The sequence below is a fragment of the Lottia gigantea genome (genome assembly GCF_000327385.1).
Source record: "Lottia gigantea unplaced genomic scaffold LOTGIsca_4, whole genome shotgun sequence".
In the NCBI taxonomy this organism is placed as follows: Eukaryota; Metazoa; Mollusca; class Gastropoda; family Lottiidae; genus Lottia; species Lottia gigantea.
Genome location: NW_008709379.1, coordinates 1,644,343 through 1,665,225, shown reverse-complemented (window position 1 = coordinate 1,665,225; position 20,883 = coordinate 1,644,343). Strand labels below are relative to the sequence as shown.

The 20,883-nt window shown below is 31.3% G+C and overlaps 1 protein-coding gene across 1 annotated transcript in view; it reads left to right on the top strand.

Moving 5' to 3' along the window:
* The window catches only part of LOTGIDRAFT_153663 (hypothetical protein), a gene marked incomplete at both ends in the record, with an annotated part of 36,772 nt that overhangs the window by 4,433 nt on the left and 11,456 nt on the right, over positions 1-20,883 (top strand). The window contains 5 exons of the mRNA XM_009059685.1: positions 5,215-5,402; positions 7,140-7,229; positions 9,828-10,060; positions 10,528-10,733; positions 11,168-11,341. Of these exons, the coding sequence (XP_009057933.1) occupies positions 5,215-5,402; positions 7,140-7,229; positions 9,828-10,060; positions 10,528-10,733; positions 11,168-11,341 (891 nt within the window). The remainder of the gene's footprint in view (positions 1-5,214; positions 5,403-7,139; positions 7,230-9,827; positions 10,061-10,527; positions 10,734-11,167; positions 11,342-20,883) is intronic.

Genomic DNA, 20,883 nt, shown 5'->3' with positions numbered 1-20,883 from the left:
AATCTTCTGTCTAAACATGATAAGACTGCCATAGTAAACCACAATGCCTGGTAGCCATCAACTCAATTGATCCACATTCTATTTCCCTTGAAATCTGATTTCAAACATCAAATAGTATCTTGGGAGTTCCTTAATCTCTTTTCACGACTTGTTGACAACTTTTAAATATCAAGTGTGGTATCTGTACTTTAAACCTCCCTTACTTTATGATGTGAAATTTTATAAGAAATATTAGAGAATACAGTGCTAAAATTTTAATTTTGAAACAAGTATTTATAAAGGTTTTCTAAACCTCTATGTGTGTATTTTGGACATTAATAGCATTCAGACATCTGTAGGTCTTGCGATTCCACTAAAACTAAGAGATATATTATAACTAGGAGCTTTTGTGATAGTGATGTCATAAAACGATTACTATTAGTGGAATTGCACGAACATCGGAGTGAAAATTGGTACTGTTCAAATAAAAACTAAAAGAATCACTCGTACACATAAAAAACCTTTCTACAATCCATTTGATTTGAAAATATATCATGGATATAAAAACAATTCAGGCATCAAATAAGAGGAAAACTGAGAAATATTATAGAAGCCAAGAAATATGATAGTTGTCCATATCATCAAGATGTTCTCTGATAAGGTAGAATAATTCTGTCAGAATGTAGACAGTTCATCTTGATTTTTTTATTACCAATCTTGTCACTCACTTGGACAGTGACAGATAATATGATGGTGATGGTATCATTGTCAATAGTCTCAAATATTATCATTTTGAAGAGTTAGCCAAGGACTTTCTAGAAATATATGATAGCATGAAACAATGATGACATTGCATATATGTGGCAGCAGTTTAAAGTAGTGTAACTGTCATTTTGCTCTGTAAGCTTAGAATTTAGCGGAATTTGAATAATTAGCATTGCCATTATAGTTTGATAATCAAGAAACACCTGTAAAGGTACAGCACTGTGTAGGATTACTGAAACACTAAAAGATAACAGCTAATACTTGAGGTACAAGTCAGGACATTGTTCCTCCTGTATAAGCTTTATCTATTTTCACTGTTTGGCTAGTCTTTCAATGTTCACAGTACTGTAACTAGTCTATGTGCAAACTTAGGCTATAAAACTTAACAGTGTTTGGTAATTAAGCTGTATTTTTTATATGCAAAGGTCAATATGTAAACAAGATGTAAATGAGGATAATCCACAATATACTGTAAATGAGTGGTCTGACTGTTTTGTTGGTTGTGCCTAAAGGTTAATAGTATAGTACAAGTTGATAATATCAAGGGATAGCAACTCAAGTTTATTAGTCAGATAACCCTGCCAGACCAAAAACACAGCTTTAACATATAGACACCTGCCAATGTTGGCTGATAACTTGTGCCCTCCAGGAATCTACTGATAACCTCCTTTTTTATATCACCATCTTTTCTCTTTAGATTGACTGTTTTTGTTGTTATGGAGAGGGTAGTCTGTATCAAGATATACCTATTAACTTCATTAACAAAGCTTGGTCTCTGATTAATCACAACCTGCCAAAGCCAAGATAATCAACAGTTATAAAATAAAATGAACGGCCGTTCTGTTATCAATTGAAGGTTATTAGTGTATCTGACTTCTTATTTTATGTCCCAAGTACAGTAAATTTAATGCTGTATTTGCAATGGAATGCACCGGGCAGAAGGCACTTTCTCTTTCCACAGACTCCTGGCTCCTGACATTTATTTTCAGGATGACATTGGAACTGAATTCATTGCCTTAATGACTGTGTGAGACAGTATTGCTATCTTGGCAATGTAGTGCACTGGGCACTGCAGAAGGCACTTATTTGTTACACACTCCTGGCTTTGGTATTCATGTTCTTATATGTTGCAGGGTGACCATTGACCATTGAACTATTTTTATCCACTTACTGACTGTGACTTATAAGATGCAATTTAGGATTCAAGGTACATGTCGGTCTAATTACACAAGTTTGAAATTTACCTGCATGTTGTTTAACAGAAAAAAGAACACCTGTGGTTTATAGGAGACAAATACAAAATTTATCAAATATCATTTTGCTTTGATTTGTGATTGCATGAAGATAAAATTTTTATACATGAAAATGCTTTTCTACTGTTAATGATAATGTGCATAGTACCAGGCAATCTGCTGTATAAAAGTTAAATGCATATATGATCTAAGATATTGTGTTTCAGATTTGTTAAGTATGCGCAATAACATCTCTGATCAGAATTAGAATCTATCAAGTGCAAAACTATAAAAGGAAGACATAAACATCTGCAAAATATTTTAAAACAGAAAACAGAATAAAAAGAAAAATTTAATTGACATACACTGGTGTCTTTGTTGTTATTTAAATCCACCCAAATATACCCCAGAGGCATTTGTCACTAGTGATTTTACAACATGACTGTATGAAGTTAAACCTTCATTCTCAAGGTCAAATCTTTTTTGTGAATTAATTTAAACCATTCATCATGCATCTGTTGTTTTTCTCGTCCCAGATCTTGAGCAATTTCCTGTTACATCTTGTTCTCGACTAGTCTTGATCATCAGACACCTTGTTTCTTGAATAGAAGACCAGTTGTAATAGTCTTGATCATCAGACACCTTGTTTCTTGAATAGAAGACCAGTTGCACATGTAATAGTCTTGATCATCAGACACACTTGTTTGATAAGTGCAAGTAGTAGACTTGATTGTCAGACACATTGTTTCTGAAATAGTGCAAGTAATATATACTTGGTTATCAGACATCAGTTGTTGAACTGAAAGTAGTCTTTATCATCAGACATATTTCCTTAATAGTGCTGAAAGTAGTCTTGATTATCCAACATTAGACTGGAAGTTGTCTTGTTGCTGCAATAGTGCAAGTAGTCGACTAGATTGTCACAATTTTTCATTTAAAAATACTTGATAATCTGACGTCAAAATTCACTGATTGAAGAAGAGCATATGAAATACAGATTATCAAATAGAAAATGAATGATAAATTCTGTTCCGTGTAGCGAACAAGGATATTTCTACTGGAAGCCAACTGAGTTTCTGATACCACCTATAATGTCTGATTAAAGAGACTAAAAATCTAATTCTGATATTACTCTACCCCACTCACTCTCTCCAACTCATGCATTATATATCAAGCTTCTTTTTTCCAGTGAGGAATATTAGAAATTTTGATGAATGACTGGAAGTTATAAGCTGACAAGTCTCGGAAGAGAATCTAACTCTCGCCTGTTTGTGTTACCTTTAGAACATTAAAGATAATTTAATGATTGATGTGGCTTCAATATATTTTGAAATAGCTTTAATTCCATTCACCTACTTAAGAAATAGAATTATTCTTGAAGATTAAGATTAAGGAACTGATCTTTTGGGATTTTATGTACCGTTATTTTTTTTTAGAGTTTAGGCTTACACCAAAAAATCTTACAATTATTTTTTGTCAGAAAACAAATTTGGAATCAAATTTGCAATTTGTAAAGACATCAAGTAAAAAATGGAGAAAATGATAAAGGTCTTATCTGGATCCATTAAATGGAATCAAGGTTCTGGTTGACCTGAAGTTCTAAATCATGTCACCTTATCAACCTACTGATAAAGATGCCAGTCTCTTTTCTTATCTCCCTGTTGTTTATGTTTTCCTAACCATAGTAATTCTGGATAACTTTTGGTCATTTTACATAACGCAGACTGTGTGTCTGGTGGTTTGATCAAATATACTAAACAAACTGACCAGTGGTGTGAGTGAGGTCAGATAAGTATGATAGATATATATATATACACACACAGACACTGATAATAATTGATTATACTCATTTATATTGCCTGTCTGCTGGGGGTTTTGTGGTTATAAAGTCAAGGCATTAGAGTTCATCACAGAGTTTAATTTTAATCAAAAACATCATCAATTCTGGTTTTCTTGAAGTATATCATTAGGTTAAGTAAGAATCAAGGCCATAGTGGCTAATAATAATGTAAATTATAAATCCACCAAAGCCCTCCTTTGCCTCATTTTAACTTGGATAAGAACCTGGAAATCGCCCTTGAACTGTACTACCGTTCGTCTGTGATTTTAGAAAAGGCAGCCTGTTATAAATTTATATGGAAAAAGTTCTGTAGAAAACAATAAACATTTCAATACTTAATTACTCTGTGTTTGATTTGAGGATTTGATATCTTGTTGATCAAACGACCCTTCTGTGAATTAATTATACCTGAAACTATTTTGGTTATCCTTTAATCTAATGTAAGAAAATGGACACTATATTATGGTCAAACAATATGTGTATAACATGTTAGATAACTGATAAATTATAATTTAATGTGATAATAATTACTATAGACCTCCAGTATTCATATTGACTCTAGCTTCCTCCTGTAAACTTGATTTATGTCTGTATCAACAGATCATAGTGAGCAAATATTGTGTAACTATCTTGTTGATCAGATGTAAGCTTATGATTAATAGCCTGAATAAAATAACATGACAACCTTGTGATTTATTCTCTTCGTTTAGATCCATGAATTCATTGCAATATATATCTATAAATCCATTTGGTGCAAGGTTTTATTCCCTTGGTTTAGATCCATTTGTTCAATGCAACATTAATCTGTGTATTATGTATATCCATTTGATGTAAAGTTATCCAATGCTAATAACTCAATGAATTATTGAGCAAGATAAATTTCATAGATTTAGGTCCATTTATTCATTGCAACATTTTTCTATGTTATATATTCATTTGATGTAAAGTCTTGATCCACTAACCTAGGATATATTCTGTTTATAAGTTGAAACAGTACTCTATGATTTATATCCATTAGTGTTAATTTTTGATCCAATTTCAAATATGTATTTATCAATAGGTATTTATTAACTGTTCATCTTTTAGATATGTGTAGCAAGTAGTTTCTTGCATCAGTTTCATTAGATTGCCATTCATAGATTTGAAAGAAAAATCCTTAAATGTCCCCAAATGAAAAACTGTGAAAGTTGATTAGATAACTTATTAGTTGATTTGTTTATTCATTCACCATTTGATTTATTCATTGGATTTATCTTTTGCTCATAATTCAATTTATTAAGCTCTAAAAAGTAAGCTATTATTAAGCAAAATAATTTTGCAAGTTTAAATGACTGTAAACATACTTGTAGATTATTCATTCCTGTTTGTTTAATATGATTTAACTATTTTACATTATAGAGTGTGGAAACAGACAGTGTTTTACAGAAGAGATTAAAAGGAGAAGTTTGCTTATCACCAGGGGAAGTTTCTGCTTGGCAGGATGCTGGTATGCGAACTGTCTCTGCCTTCCAACCATGGGCTCCAAATGTTATTAGTGCTATCAAAGAAGGCAAATTATTGCCAGCTCCTGCAATCATGAGAGAGGGGTATGTGTAGTGACTTTATGTTTACTAGTAATGTAATTCACAAACGGGACCAATTGATTTGTACCCTGATGTACATAACCTATTCTTTGTACATCGGGGCACATTTCCAGAAATTGTTGGTCTCCTGCTGAAGTTGACCACCCATCAGCTCAAATTACTTGATGTTTACTACTAGCACAATTCTCAAGCAGGGGACCATCAATTTGTACCCTTAATTTATTCTGTGTACAGTGGTATACACATCAATGAATAGATGAAACTATCAGCTCTAGTTACTTGATATTTATTTAAAGATCTATATATCAAACCTCTAATTACATATTGTAATATAAGCTTATATCAATATCTACCTGTAGAAAAAAAAATGTACATGTAAATTGATTTATTAGCAAGTTTAAGAGACTGCATATTCAAATGCTCAGTACCCCTATTTTGCTGTTAATTTGTGTTGATATCAACAATCAAGAGATAATTAGCTTCAATGTCCTTTCTTTTGCTTTTTTATTTATTGATTATAAGATGGTTGACAAATTAGAGATTGTAAAATCACATAAACTTAAAAGAATCTTATATTAGTTTCAATACATGCTCTGTGATCTTCTCTTTAATATAGAATAGTATATGATATAGTTAGTAACAGAACAATGGAACCATGTTTAATTTCATCTATATCGTGTCTGGTTCCAATCTGCACATAATTAATATTTAATATTCAGCACTGATGCATTGATAAAAATTTTTAAAAAAGAATTGAATGATGAAAGCTTTTGAAAAGTTGATCAAATTTTCTTATCAGTTTGATTGTAATTGGAAGATGTGAAGCTAGAATTCTAAAGATTGATATTATCGAATATTCTTGCATTGCGTAAAGCAATTTCCCATTTGATTCCCCAAAGATCTTTTTTTTTCATTTGACTGATTTCTTTTTACGTTTATTTAGCGTCTCGTGAGATTGAGGTATATCAGTCGCAATCAGTGACGCCATCTTTGGAAACAATAAACTTTTAACACGCAGTTTAATCAGTAATAGCGATGGTTCCAGTGATTGTTGGTATATCAAAGACGGAAAAGTCATGCATGCACATCAATTCTAACAAATGAATTATCAATATTTGATTTATTTATTATTTCAAATTATAGCCAAATAGAATATCATATTTATCTAATCAATTTGTCGAGTTTGTCACGCAAATCTTCACTTTGTTATCTACAATTATTTTTTATAGTTGTCTCTCTGATCTATAATATATTAGAAAGTCTTTAACTACTTCAAAAATGTTTCAGTTTCAATTTAAATTTGTCAGTCATCATGCTGACAAACTGAGCTTACTTCTTGTTGCTGTATACTTGCTTCCACATAGTCTTTGAGCCTTAAAAGAACATGTCAAACTGAGCATGTGCATTATAGACAGTGACAAAAAATTCCCAATAAAGTAGTAGAAGATAATTCATTAGACATGCAAAGTGATTTCTTGGTTCTCAAGTGAGCCCTTTCTACCTTCTCCTGTTATTGACAGAAAGAATCTGTCTGGATTTTTTGATGACAGTTTGGAGTTGTCGTGTTTTTTTTTTTTATTCATTACTTCTTAACAAATTTGTCATATGAAGGAACATTATGAATGATTGAAAATGTGTCAAATCTCAAGGAAAATCTATTGAAAATTTGTCCAACCAAAGAAAAAAAGAATGTAAATTGTCAAACCCATAGAAAAATGATTAAAAATTTATATATTTCAGGTTAACTGGTATTTTACCATCTTATTTACATACTGGGCCACCTGTTTTATTACATCCAGAACGTGTTATTCCATACTCAGAATCAGAAAGGTAAGCATTATCCTATTTATAGTGTTATTGTCATCTTTACATATATTAATTACTGTTGTCAGTGTCACTGGTAAGGCAGGTTATGCTTACAGTTACAGAACATTTTATGGCATTCCCTGACTCCACATTATCTTGTTTTTAGAATCATCTAAGCTGTTATCATTTTTATAATGTAGTATACTGATGTAGGGTATCCAGCTGAATGATACCCCTGAATCCAATTGATCCCTCCTGGGGCTGTGGTTTTAGATCATCCCCATACCTCTACAACATTATTCTAATATACCTTCTATGACCAAAGTAACATTAGTGTAGTGACAGGTGACAGTTGGGTGATAAGAATGAGGAAGTATACAGCAGATTGTTAGCTTGACATGTTCATCATATATGGGACATCCAATCAGACATAATAGAAGTCTGACTATTTTGATAATATAGTAAGATGATAAAAAACAAGGAAGACATGTATACACTATGACAGAAAAAAATAAATATTCATGTATCTTAAAATTAATAAATCTGTGTAAAAAGAAGAAAGAATTTCAACACGATTCCGTTTTTTTTGTTTGGAATCTGTCACTCAAGTACTTGTCTTTAGGTTCAAAATAATACTATGCCCCATTAACGTGGTCAGGGTCTTAGTAGTTGAAAGGATTGCATCAATTCAGATTCAGTATATTCAGGGTTATATTATAATTTCTCCTAATAATTTTTAACATTATGGATATATGTATTCTTATTGGCTCTCTACCTGTGTATTAAATTCACCTAGACGATGTTTATCTTCAAAGAAATGCCAAAATCAAATCAGAAAAAATCGGCTTGTTTCCAAAAAAACACCCTTTGTTTTGCTTTTGTGACTACCTATAAACAATGTATTGGCAATGTTTACAATTTGTACATTAAATAAAATAAGTTACTTAGATTCCATCTACCATAGTATTTGTATTTGATATAACAATGCCATGCAGTATACAGTGGAGGAAAAACTTTTTACTGTACGAAGGCATTAGTTTCTCTAGTCTTAATTGTTCTTTTGTCAAGTGTCACATCCAAATGACTAGACTTTTTCAACCAGTCTTAATATAATATCAAACCATTAAATATTATCATAGCAGCTGATTTTTAAGATTAGATTTTTAAAAGTGAAAGATGAAATCAATTATAATCTTATGTCAATATGACTTAATGACTGATATCTCTTGAACTTTTAATATAACTACATATATGTGACCTAATCAATGTATTACAATTTTAGAACCATTGTTATTGTTATAAGCAATTTGTAAAATTTTGACATACTAAGCTTGGTCATGGTCAATCTTTAAATTCACATGATACAATTTACTAAATTATATTAGTGAATGAAAATTACAGCAAAGCAGATGACAGAATTGTCCAAAAAATACATAAACAAAAAAAAGATCATAAAAGATTATGAAGTCATACACCAGTTCTGTGACTTGTTCTGAAATTATGTTGGAAACAACAGCAATAATTCATTTATAAAAATTATTTTGTCTCAACTTGTAATGAAATATATTTAAAAATGACTAGAAGATTCCAGAAGTTTAAGAGACAGGAATGAAGGATGTATAAAATTTCACTTTACAATAGACTTCAAGCCAGCTGCACATACACTATAGGGACCTATTAATCCCTGTCCATTGACCATAGTCACATTGGTGATTACTCTAATACACCCAAGGTTATGTTCACCTGACACAAGCTGCTGTGAAGACAACCTGAATAATTGAACCAGCTGAATTTCCCTCCATGGTCATTGGTCTACAAGATAATAACTTAAAATAACTTTCTAGATTAACGTATGTGTATGTTTTTCTCAAGATGCACTTTGATCATCAACAGACACAATTTCTGCTCTTACTGTTACGCAAAGTAGACTGAGGAATTTTTAACTCCCCAAATATCATAATAGGGTTACTTGTTTATCATTTTTAATGTGAACAGTAAATTTTTAAGATTTTACTCTACTTTCACTTTAAATTTTTAATCTTCAAAATTGGCCTTTCATTTTATCCTTAGATAATATTTGTCAACTTACTTATAAAGCTCTAATAACAATTCACACTCCAACACAAAAGTACTATGGTCAAGTGAAATAACATATTATTAGCTCAGTACTAAAGACAGCCGGCTATAGGTAATAATAAAACATTCCGAACAATAGACTAGAAAGAAATATTTCTCTGTCAAGTGGACATCTTGTCATCTCAACTTATCAAATTAACATCTTGCCTATTTTTTTCTCTTTTTCATTCTTAAAGTGGTAAAGGAGTGAAATTTGGGGTATTGCAATCATATTTTCAAAAATAATAATAGGGGGTCAGTAATTCTAAACAAGATGAATGACTAGTGATATGAGCATTATTGTCAGGACAGTAACAATAGGGCACTTGCACTAAGAAAGACCTATTATAGAATGTACTTTAACCAATATGTTAGATGTATGTTTACCAATGTAGATGCCAACCTATAGAGAGTAGTGTTCATGGAATTTCTTTTGACCTGTAGTGTTGGTGGTTTTTGTTTTAATTTCGAAATAAAACTTCACATTTTGGTTGTTTGTCTTTACAGATATGAAAGACATTTTACACCTAATGTGTCTCTGGCACCCCCAGTATCAAAAACAGATAAATCAGAAGAAGATGGCCCCGAAGAGTGTACCAAGAACAGTCCAAGTACGAAGAGCGTAGAGTCGTCCAGTCGAGCATCAACTAGTGGTACAACTAATAATAAAGACTATCGTGAATATGATCTTCCTACTGACACTGATGATTCATCTTTAGAACAATCATCACCTTCAGATGGTCAGTATTTAATCATTCAAGGACTAATCTGATCATTGTGGACAGTTAGATTGTTGGAATTTTTGCATGATATTATTTGCATGATAACATGACTCAAATGGAGTCATCAGGTGGAATGAGTATTGATCAAAAATGCACAATGTACATTCGGATCTAAAATTCAAAATGAAACCCTTCATCCAAAATCTAGAGTTTTGCAAAACATTGGTAGCGAAATTCATATGTAGATCAATCTTTCTAAAATCTGTCCTTTCTCTACCTCATTATAAAAAACACAAATTACAGAGATCCTACTGTTCAGATATTTTTAAAATTAAATCCCCTTCCTAAAAAACTTTAAACTGAATTTGAGGCGTTCAGATTCTAGAGATATTTTCTATAACCATTGGATTAATCATTCTTATGGATCAGTTATATCTTCGCTTAATTTGTTAGTTCCCTAAAAACAGTTCTTTGTCTATTTGAAGCTGGTGATGAGGTGACGTTTCCAGATATACCAGAAGTAGATAGCACCCTGGAGGCAGAAATTGAGATGATCAGAAGAGTTCTGGATGGTAAAATACCAAATACCAAAGAAGCTAAAGACAACTTTCTTCATGAGTATTCAAAATTACGTGTTCCACATGAAGAGATTTTAAACACAGTTAACCACGCAAAGAAATCTTTAACAAGGGTAAGTTTCTTATTTTTTTACATTGTTATTTGTTGATAAAAATGAAAGTTTTAAAAAGCATCAATTGAAAGAATTCTTTGTGTGTGTAAATGTAATCAAACATGTACCTGAGAATATCTAAGTAAATACACGTACATAAAGCAACAATATTATTTTGACAACATCAGGATTATAGGAATGGGTATATAAAACCTGTGAGATTATATTGATATGACCATTCAAAACAAGAATCAAACTAGATTAATACGAATTACTTTTATGATTTTCATCTGATGGTGACCTGTGTAAATTGCTTTGAAAATTTATGTACTTTGTTATGACAAAAAGTGAGATATGCAATAAAATATTTCTTGTGGATCTGATATGTATATTATGTACTCTCTACTTCTAAATGTCGTTCAAATCTTACCTTATGCAACACATAATTTTTCTAGGAATTAAATGCCCAGAAAAATCGGTTTAAAGAGGAATTAGAGAAGAAAAAATTCCTTCAGAAAGAAAATAATCGAATTAGAATAGAAAGTGAATGTAGATTACAAGAGGCAGCAGAAGAAAAAGAAAAATTAGTAGCAGAAGTGAGGAGGTTGAAAGAGCGGGAAGAATCAGGGGTGAGTAACTCTCATTGTCTTTTAGTTCAATACAGGAAGTTAATGACAATACACTGACTCTAATCAAATCAAAGGACTTGTTTTAGTAGTACATACTGTCCTTGCAATTTTGTTAGTATATCAAAATTTGCCAATTTTTTTTAAAGTTTATTCGAAAAGCTGCTTTTAATCTGTGCCGATATTGTGTTGATGAAAATATTATTAAACAGACTATCATTACTATAATACAGAAACTTGCATTCTTGACAATTCTCATCAGACTTACTATAATTTGGATTTATCAACAACAGGCCATATTAATAACTTTATTGACATTTAATTTTCATATAAAGGCATGCGTTTTCAATGAGATTCGTTTTAATTCACTTTAACGCAAACATTGCAAACTCTTTATACTTAATTATAGAGGAAATGTGATCATGAAACCGACTTATGATTATGAATACTATATATATAATGAAATCCAACCATGCAATAATTACTTTAATGAAAAAAAAGGGGCAGATGTCACCATATTTTCATACTTTTATGTTGCACCTCTGTTACACAACACTGAAGTTGTCATATTAAGAAAAAAATAGTCAATTTAATGATATACATTATACATGTAGATCAGGGAACATGATTTCATGTTCAGCATAGAGAACTTAAGATGATAGCAGCCTCTTGTAGTAATTGTTTCTTTCATGGCAGAGTGTAGGCATTCCTTCCAGTGGCCACAACAGTGTGGTGCATTTTAGTGGATATCTTGAATTTATTTTTACCATAATAGGTTGCTAACTTTGGAAAGGGTATTAAAGTGTGGTCATAAACTTTGACATTATTACATCTTCTGAAGAAGGTCTAAAGGTTGATCAATTATTGAAAAAACTTGGTTAAAAAATATTATTTTTTGAATGACCAAATTTCAACAGGTATAACTGTTGTAATATTAATTATAAACCAAAGGAAGCCAAAGTATACAATTACACGAGAAGCCTTCATCATAATTTCTCATTGACTTCAAGAAACCAATCAAGTTAACAATTAAATACATGTTGTTTTTTCCATCAATTGTTCATTCAATTGTGTGTACTGACAGCTCAAGATATTGCTCTAAGTTGATTATGCAGGCAAACTTGCATGATAACTGAGGCTTTGTAGCTCAACATAAACTGAAATCAATACTGCATGCTATCAATATGTCCAATCATGGCTTTCAACCTGATATATGATACAATTCTGATGTGCAGTATAGATAGTTTCTAGATGGTTACAGATGCCACAGACTGCATGTGAAATATCTGTTTGAAATTTATAAAAAAAAAGGTTAATGTCACTGTCTCAGCAAAATTTCCCTCATTGCACACTGTATGGCATTTTCTGTACTCATCAACCTATTAAGTGCAGGAAAGTAGAACATAAAACTAATTTCATTTCATTTCATTTACAAATTCTGTAAGAATGACCTAAATTTCCAGTAATTTTAGAATGAAAATGATATTATTTCTACAAGAAAATGTGAAAATAAAATGCAACTAAGTGCATTATATATTAAAATGTATGAGAAAGTAATAAATAACAATCATTTCTGAAAGTATTTGATCAAGCCAAGAAAATTGATCAAATGCATATGACTAATTGCATTTTCTTTTGTAGAAATTTTTACGACCGATAATATCTGCACTGAAATACTTGAAAAATATACTAAGGAATAATTAAGTTCAATTTAAATTCAATTAGTGTATTGATGTTATATTTGCAATGATAAATAACGGCTCTTTCTACAGACAGGAAAATGACTAGTTAGAAGACTGTTTAGATTGACTAGTAATCAATGGTAAAAAACACTACACCATATTTAGACAACATGGCATTTTATACTTAAAACCGACATTTATTCTTTACATTTACATATTGCATACGGTTTATTATTCTTAACATGCCTATTAATGGATGGAAAATTTTGTTTGCGTGCTTGACTTCCACTTCGTTTAAAATTCCCTAGAAGATAATTGCTACAAATCCAAATAGATGTCTTCCATGCCTCAGATGACTGCCATAGAAAGTCGACATTATTAAAATTGATTTGTTTCTCAAAGTTAAAAAAAATTACTGTAACGTGCATGGCTTTCGTGAAGAATTAAGAATAAAATAGTGCTTGTTTTTTATTTGAAATAAAGTGAGTTACAATTCGAGAACGTCATGACATTAATGTTAAATTGTCATTAGAATTGAGAGCTACACAAAACAGACTTATTTTTCGTTTAATTCCTATAGCGCCATTCCTCTAAGTACAATAAAAAAACAAGAGACATTTGTAAGATGAACGGATTTAGATGGCTGCCGGAAAGACGAAGTGTATTTACACAAAATATCAGTAGCAACAGGTTTTAACCATTTAAGAGAATAGAATAACTCTGGCTGCATTGATTTTCATTTTAAAGCTGCATTAAGCCCCCTCAATCTTGTTTAGACATAGCAGCCTTTTAGAGAGAATTCTGTGGCTTCTATTCTATATTATCAATATAACTACAGCAAGAGAAGCAGGGATGGTTTGTTTTATCATGCTGTTTTGTAGTTTTTTGAATCATTATTAATAATTCTGAGAGCATCATTTTATCTGTAACAATTTTATATTCATTGAAATCGGATTCAATTCACATGCTCAATTAATCATCATATTATAAGTCAATTCTTCCAATAGCAAGTCGATTTTCTGCTTTTCTTAAAATTTTGAATGATTAATAAAGCTACATGTAGTAGTTCAAAAGAATCTACTGCCGCCTATTGTCATGAGAAATCATATTTCTATTAGGAATTCTTAAATACAGCTCTTAACCAAACATTAGAATTATGAATTAATGCACGATATATCGGTGAATGGATGTATTGCAATACGTGTCATTTACGTGATATCGATATATTAGCTTATCATATCGCATACAGCAGTAAAAAAGACACTGAAAATGCTACATTTTATCTACTAGCCCATTTTGCGATAGGTATCCAGCTATCCTAGCCCTTATTTCATGATATGTTAGGTATCATGACGTAATTGGCAATACTCAGCACTATTCACTACTACAAACACTTGTACAGAGCATAATTGGTTGATGAACCAGATGGCAATATGAACCCACCGATTAAGTAAGAGTGAATGTTTCTGGTAAACTTGGGTGCATTAAGAATATTGATAAATCTCACTAAGAAGAATTTTTCCTTATACCTTTCACCTCATAACAATTTAATTAGTGTCTACTGTCTTCAGAAAGATATTATTTTAAGAGGGTTTCATTGATTTTGGTCTATGTTAGGTTTTGATTTAGACAGGTTAAGATGAAATTAACTCTCTGAAATGGATCGAAGTTTAAACTTGGTTATTTTAGTTGAGAATTTTATATAAGAAGGAAATATTTTTTTTTATGAATTTTCAGTTGTGAAGCTCTTAACAATATCTAAGAATCTTTACAATAATGATGCCATAGAACATACAAGTTTGAGTTGAATCGCATGAACCACAGAAGTCACAAAAATTGGAATGGTTCAAATCAATGCTATCTGTGTCCCCAATACACATAAAAAGTTTAAAATCCATTTAACTTAGGATATTTGCAATATTTTAGCAGATTGTTGCATTTCATTTATATTAATTTATCACAGACAACAATAGAGCCTACTCTGTAAAAGAGTTCAGTTGAAATTTTATCTTGCCATGCAGTGATTTCGGGGTGTAAGTACGGGTCAGGGGTAAGACTAATTTGATATAATATCAGTATGATAATGTCTATACTTGAGGTGAAGTATTGAAGTAAACATTGCCTACTTGATGATATAACACTGTATTAAGTCATATAGATATGTTTGATAAGGGACCATGTTATCAAAGGTCTTTCTGATATTTAGCACAATCACGTACAATGGTATGCCCTACAGACTATCTTATGTCAACTTATGACTTCATGACAGTTATGAACAATGTCATGTCAATTTCCTCAAAGTTCTTTAAGCATTAAAAGAGCATCCATATCTCCAATAGGTGGGGTTAACAACTTTAAAAATGCGTACAATTCAATGTTTCCTTTATTGCTAGTTTGGAACACTGTCTTAAGGTAGTGAAAGAGGACAAGTCGGACCACAAGTTTGATTTTGCCAGGCAATTAAGGTTTGAATTGAGTTCAGAGTAAGAAAAAAACAACATTTCATGACTATTTTTTCGGAGAGTACAACCCAGATCAATTTAAACACAGTAATCAGAATACAAATTTAAACTCAGTAATCACCCCAATTTATCCTGTATTTTTATTATGGAGAGATCTTTCCATTGATTTTTAGATGAGCAATGTTATAGAAATCAAAATTAATGGGCTTCACTCAAGTTCTGACACTACCCTGCTTCTCATTTCACCTCACAATCAAGGGTCAACTGTTTTTTGTGTCTGTCTAGAATACACAAGTGATTTATTGAGCGTGGTCTGTCTGGTCATGTCTGTAACTTGTCAGTTTTAACATTTTATTACTACTAATAACATCATTTCATTATACATGTTGCATATTACTTGTCAGACATCTTGGTTTTACTTAACTTCACCTCTGAGTACTGTTATAATGAACCATTTATCATGAAGGTTTAGACAAAATTTTGCCTTAAATATTTTGTTATGCACTGAATTGTTCAGTATGACTATTAGATTCTGGAAGAATATATAAAATCACATGACTGACAAATTTTGAAAAACTGAATGTCACTTCGGAGCACTTGTTTATAATGAACAATTTATCAAAATCATTTCAGAAAAGTTACAGATCAAATTTTTCATTTTACATTTTATTTATGCCCTGAAGTTATTTTCAGTATGAATATTAGATTTGAAGAATATATAAAAGTAAATCTAGCAAATTTTTTTAAAACTAGAACTATATCTTTGAACATTTATTGAAACAATTATATTGCTGTTTGAGCAGCAGCTAATGTTGAAAAAGGTTAATGTCTATAAAGCCTTGTAGAACACTTCATTATAGTGTATTAAACATGCAATCACAATCTTAGATTATATATGACACATCTTTATGGAAAAACTTTTGATGCGAAATTCTGAATTCTGATGCGCCTTAGGACAAAGGGAGAAAGACATCTGAATGTTATCATACTAAGCAGTGATTGCTGTTCCATAAAGCTGTGTCTATATATCGTCCTTACAATTGCATAATGCCATTTTATGACATTAATTTTATATTACTTTTCCAAATAGTTTGCTACCTTGCAATTTTTATTGCATAAGTTAAAATAAAGATATAGATCGTATTCAAGCAAGCTGAAATAAAAGTAATAAATATTCGATCAGTCATTGATATAATACTGTTTATATTTGTTTGTTTATTTAATGAAAAGTGTTCAATATCTTGACATTGTCTGGAAATTCTCAATAAAATCATTGGTATTTATCTCATTGATTATCAATACTAGGAATAATGTTGATTGTATCGCATAGATCATTGTTTATCTTATCTCAATGTGTTTTACTACTAGAAATTTCTTATTGTAGATTGAGAATTTTATTTATTTTAAATAGTTCCATGTATGATGATTGAACTTAGTTGATGATTAACTAGGACTATACTGTCTGACTGGCTGTTGTTTGTCTGACTCAATGATTCAGATGCTTGCTCTGGGAGTTGAGGGTTAGATGAGGGCGGAGTCTAGATAATAGCCTTGAATTAAGTGAAGCTATCAGAGGGATTGAAATGGTTAAAACGTCCATTGACCTTAGTCGATAGTTAGCCATATTCGCTATAATGTCTATTTTGAACTCATTGTAGGCTGGATGGCATTGCTCATGAAGTATGGTTCAATCAGGTGTATGAAAGTAGAAAATTGAATCCCCATTACTTACAAGACTTCCTTCATACCTACGTATATAACAATTCCTTATTCTTTCAATATTATAATAACAATGAGTGGGATCTCTGATCTCTGCACAATGAAAAAGTTGATTGTCTACTATAATACCAAGACATTGTGGATGCTTGTTTTACTCTAGCTGTTTTGTTCTGGTGAAATCAATAACAAATATATTTTTGGAACAGCATGTATTTAAGAAATGATAAAAGTTGTATCAATATCAATGTTTATATTTAAGTTTTAAAATTCAATTAAACTGTAGGTGTGCACTGAATAAACCTAACATAAACACTTTTTACTATTATTTTTCTTCAAATTCAAATATTTTTTTAAAAAAGAAAAAAAAGGCTATTATGGACAGTCTGTTACAAATACATTTTGAAAAGAAATTGTTGTCTGAGTTATTTTCAGAATGGTTGGAGTTAAAACAAAAGCAAACGTGTAATTTTAAAGATTCTTTTTCCCATTTTAGCCAGTGATGTACTGCTACGGGAAGTTTATTTTTTAACACCAATGTATGAAATTAAGAAAGACTGGGTTTACTACATGTCAAATGAGAAAGCTTAAAAATAAACTCATGATTACATACATTGTATTTGGTAATTTTAAAAGGACATGAAGCTGTGAAGTGAAAACTGACACATAATATTCAAACTTCCATCCACAAGTCAAATTATGAAGGCTAACAAAATTATTGAGACCTACAAGTCAAAATAGCCATCATTGATCATTCAAGATGGACAAGTTTGAAAAAACCAGTATGTTCAGATTACAGTTTACAAGTAAAAAAATGTGTGGATATCAGATTTCCTAATTGTCAGCAACTGGTTAAATGCAGCAATTTGTAGTCAATATTTTTTGAGGAAAAGATGTTTTTAAACCAACAAATAGTTACTACTAAATTTGTAATTGTCACAGACTATTGCTTTCATTAAACTGAAGCAAGGATGCAGAACTGTAATGACAACATGGTTGATGGAATATAAATGCTTTTAATCTGAATTAAAAAATAACACCATTAATTATATCTGTACAAGCGTATCATGTATATAATTAAAGCAACAATTAGATTGATACATTTGATATAGTAATTCATGGTGATGGTTTTAGACTGTTTTACAACTTTATGGCAGATCAATGCAGTAAAAAAACACAAAGTTAAAAATTGCCCATAAAAACAAAAGCAAAAATAAGGCCACATTTGAAATAGTAATCATGATGATCCTTTTGTTGGGAGAGTGATAGTGATAGTGTTGCAATTCCTTTAATGGAGAAGATACTAGCTTCAATATTTTTCATATTGTGCAAGAAATATATCCAATATATGGACTCTGCAAGACTGATTATGAAAGTATTAAGCATGGCATCAGGTTTCTGGATCTTTCTCTGCAAATTATACCGGCTTCAATTTTTGGACTAAGGCTATAGTAGGATAAAGATTGCAATACTCAAGATAACTGTTTTGAGACTTACCTTACAAAAACAGCTGAGCTTGAGGGTTAAATCAAAACTCTAAAATTTATAGAAGAAAAATCCTGAATGGATAGGCTCAATGTATGCTGATTTAAGATAACACAGTCTCTCAGATCTTCTGTTTATCAGAAGAGTTCAATAATGTTAGGGTGCAGTAAATAACATCAATGGGTGAGGATACCTTTTAGATGTTAGATAGCATCAGTGGCAGATCCTATTGGTTCATTTCAAGATTTCATAGATATGTTTTTATGTAAATTCAATTATGTAATATAAGTAATGTTGTGATACTTTTTTTGTAACACAACATAAAACATTGGTTCTGCCACTGAAATACTTGCATATTGCACATTGTATGGCTTTACATGTTTTCAGTTGACCAATCTTGAGCAGAAAAGCGTGACATAAATCTTCATTTCATTCCATTGAGTTTGTATCAGATGCCAGGGCTGTTGATTCAGTTAGATTTGCCAGTCATGTCTGTTAAGAGTTCGAAAATGGCTAGACTTTAGGACACAGTTGATTGGAAAATTAAGAAACATATCAACAGCAAAGACTTTAGCACATGCACAGTTCAAAGGGAAATTTTATAATGTTTAATCATTGATTGGGAAGAAAAGAAAACTAACTGATAAAGAATATTGATTCCCTTATTATTTTGATACGGGTGAAGTCATGTTTTTTTTACTGACTTATTAAAAATATCCATGTCTGGTTTAGACAATCAGTAACGTTCTGTTATTTTATTTAAAGAAGACAAAATTTCCAAGATGGCTGCCTTCCTCTAAACATTGAAGCTGAAAATCTAAACATTCAGTGTTCTTACTGAATAAACAAACTACAAAATACAAACGAAAGAATGTGGAAAGTAAATAGGAGGCCTGTTGGTCTAGACATTGTCTATACCACTAATCCCATGTATAACATAATTTAGTTTTATTTCCCTGTCATAGCCTTTACTTAACTTCTTCTCACTCTCCACCAATATAATTTTCTTGTTATATACCCCTAGAGTAATAAAACCAAAATGAGGTCAACAGTTATTATTTTAAAGATACAAGATTTTTTTATATATATATTTTAACAAAAACAGTTGTGGTAGATTATGATATAAACTTATGTTGTTTTCCACTTTTATAGACTCTGTAAGATATTTGCATCTGGGTATATAATGTCATTCGTTATCACCGGTTATCAAGGTTTTTGAAATAAAATTTGGATGAGATATAGTGACTGAAGAATCAGTAGATTTCAATGCATCGGCTACAGAAATATGAGTAGGAGATATGAATTACATTGGCTTGTATGATTCCACATGATCTTCATGATATTTCTTGCTTTGGTGTAAACCAAACATAACCTAATGTAGATTAGAACTAGAAGAATTGAAGAGTATCCGTTTAGAATATTTATAAACCGAGGCCCTGTGTGCTACAGGCTGTGCACGTTGAAGATCCCTCGACAGTTGGAAATCTAAATAAGATCAAGCTTATACTGCTGTCATGGCAAAATTTCCTTCATTGCACCCTGCAGGGCGTAGCTTGTCTGCACTAACCCACATATTGCAGAAAAGTAAGACGTAAAACTCCATTCATTTCATTTCATTTGTTCAATGGGCAGGTGTAATTTAGGGGTTAAACTTCTGAGTATGTGATTCCTCTAATCATTCATTATAAAGTGTATATCCAAGCTGGTTCTAGCAGGTATAGCTAGCAATGGTGCACTTAAAGCCCTAGTTTGTTGTTTGTTTATCTTCAAGGCTATTCTTTAAATATGATTTGTCTCTTTATGATTGATTGCTATTTTAGGTCAGGTGCTGAGGTCATCCATTTTATTCTAGTAAACTTGAATTGAATGGGAGATATTCAAGATGTTTAACCCTTAACACTCTTGAAAAGATGAATTGGAAGAAATTGGTGTATGGCAGGGCGTCCTGTCCTAGCTTATATTATTCTCTTATCATTACATAACCTTATATCAAATAACCCACATTATACATATGTCTTTAAAGGTGAAAACCCACTTATAAATCATACAATTGTCGATTGATTAAGAATATGAAATTGAAATCGAAATGTGTAAATATCCATCAGATACACAGTTGATGATTTTACATTTAAAGAGCTTGTGAAGAGGCTTTTTTTATTTTTTAGGACTATTGGGGACTCTGATAGCATTGATTTGCACC